Source organism: Aplysia californica, unplaced genomic scaffold (genome assembly GCF_000002075.1).
Source record: "Aplysia californica isolate F4 #8 unplaced genomic scaffold, AplCal3.0 scaffold00432, whole genome shotgun sequence".
Classification (NCBI taxonomy): domain Eukaryota; kingdom Metazoa; phylum Mollusca; class Gastropoda; order Aplysiida; family Aplysiidae; genus Aplysia; species Aplysia californica.
Window position 1 is genome coordinate 291,064 of NW_004797702.1, and position 1,836 is coordinate 292,899.

General features: G+C 43.0%; 1 protein-coding gene across 1 annotated transcript in view; it reads right to left on the reverse strand.

Moving 5' to 3' along the window:
- Positions 1 to 1,406, reverse strand: part of LOC106012611 — a 9,436-nt gene extending 8,030 nt beyond the window's left edge. The window contains exon 1 of the mRNA XM_013086063.2: positions 1,205 to 1,406. Coding sequence (XP_012941517.1) covers positions 1,205 to 1,357 — 153 coding nt within the window. The 5' untranslated portion in view covers positions 1,358 to 1,406. The remainder of the gene's footprint in view (positions 1 to 1,204) is intronic.
- Positions 1,407 to 1,836: the final 430 nt, after the last annotated feature.

A 1,836-nucleotide genomic window follows, 5' to 3' on the forward strand; every position in this document is an offset into this window, starting at 1 on the left:
CCCCACGAGCCGCCCCTGCCCGAAAGGAGTGAACAGGGTATATAACTGGCAATAAAACAGCTTTGAGTGCTGTATACATGTTCCCTCTTTTGGTAGACTCTTCCATCCTCACTGTACGTTTACTTAATCAAAGCTTGCGACTGCTTACGGAGTGGCCCGATTGGGGTGAACAGGCTATTTCTGTGGCAATAAAACAGTTTTGAATGTTGTTAGGCATACTGTTCATTGGAGATTATGAACGTCTTTTTACATTTAATTTATGAGGTTTACGTCTATGGGTAAATTTGACTGCGACAATGTTTCAAAATTAAGAAAGAAAGCAGTGATTATTTGAATATATCGACATTTCGCCACTGACCCTTATAGATAAAAGTCTGTTTTGTTGAGGAATTTTGATTTGCAAAGGCTATAGTGGACTACAACTTCCGTTTCCGATAAAGCCAAGCGAGGGAAAACCCGTGAGAATAAAGACCTCTCTAAATGACCATAGCTCAAGATTGCCTAATTTGGGATTCGATCTATGGTCTTTCTCGCTACAGCCCAGAGTGACTTCCTCTGAACTAACAATACCTCTTCATGATCCAGGCGTTTGTAGCTATAGGTGTAGCACAAAACCTTAAAGCGTCTGCTTTATTTCATTGTATTTTTTGGTAAGTGTTTTACGGCGCTCGCAGCTGCATAAGGTCATATTAGCGCACGTGACACATTAAACCTTTTCAGTTTGTAGGAAATTTTAAAATTTTTTCCGGGTGGCGGCCGAAGCCTACTCTTATCGATTTTAGACCACGAAGAAATCTTAACGTGCGCAACTTGCACACGGGCCCTCCGATATTTTTCGCCTTTGTTCGACAAGGCTAGGTGTAGATCTTTCCTACCAGAAGATCAGAGATGTGGCTGAATTCCAGCAGTAAGAAGGAGCCAAGGAGTAGCAATAGAAAGGCTTCAGAAAGAGCCAGGGGCCCAGAGGAGGGGGCAAATGGAGGTGAGGAGGTTGGGGCAGAAAGAGGAGACGAAAGCAGACGACAGAACATTGCTAGAGAGCAGAAAAGGAGGTGAAAGAGAAGAAACTTTTCGGTCACTACCCGGATTTAAACCCGGGACCTTTGAATGAGAGGTGAACACCCTAACCTCTAGGCCACGAGAGCCCCCGGGTTGGCTTAAATTTTTTTTCTCCGTTGTATGACCCCCTCACACCTCACAGTACCTTTTGCAGTCTCTGATCCTCACTGCTGTTAATCTTGGCCACCCTCGCCATGTTGAGAGCACAGGACTTAAGCATCGACGTGTACACTGACCCTTTCCCCACTGGTGTGGCCGTCATCTGGCTGACCAGTCGTCTGTTGGTCATCTGAGGCATTGCTGTGGTCAGCGCGTGTCCTGGTCTCTTCTACTTAGACGGGCTCATTTAGAGCTGCTAAGAAAATGAGAGCGGGTTTTGGTTTTGATTTAAAAAATCACAGATATATAAGATGCAGAAATATACAAGGCAAAATTATTTTTTTGTAAAATTGAAAGACAGAAGACAAGGAGGCTGAAACAGTGTCTGAACATAAAGACAATACTTCTTAGTCTGTCCCCGTGGTTTTACGCACAATTTGATCATTTTTGACATAATTTCTGATTATTTTCCTTTATCATTCATTCTTTGTTTAAATTAACAGAATCGCTTAATTTCACATTTTTGGGCTCAGTTTGCATAATTTCGGAATTTTTCTGGCATAAGACGACGGGGACAGCTTAGTAAATATTTCTCAGAAATGTAGACCAAACCAAAAACGCAGTGTCGCCATCTGGGGTCAATTGTATCTTAAAAAACGTAGAGAAAAGGACGGGGGG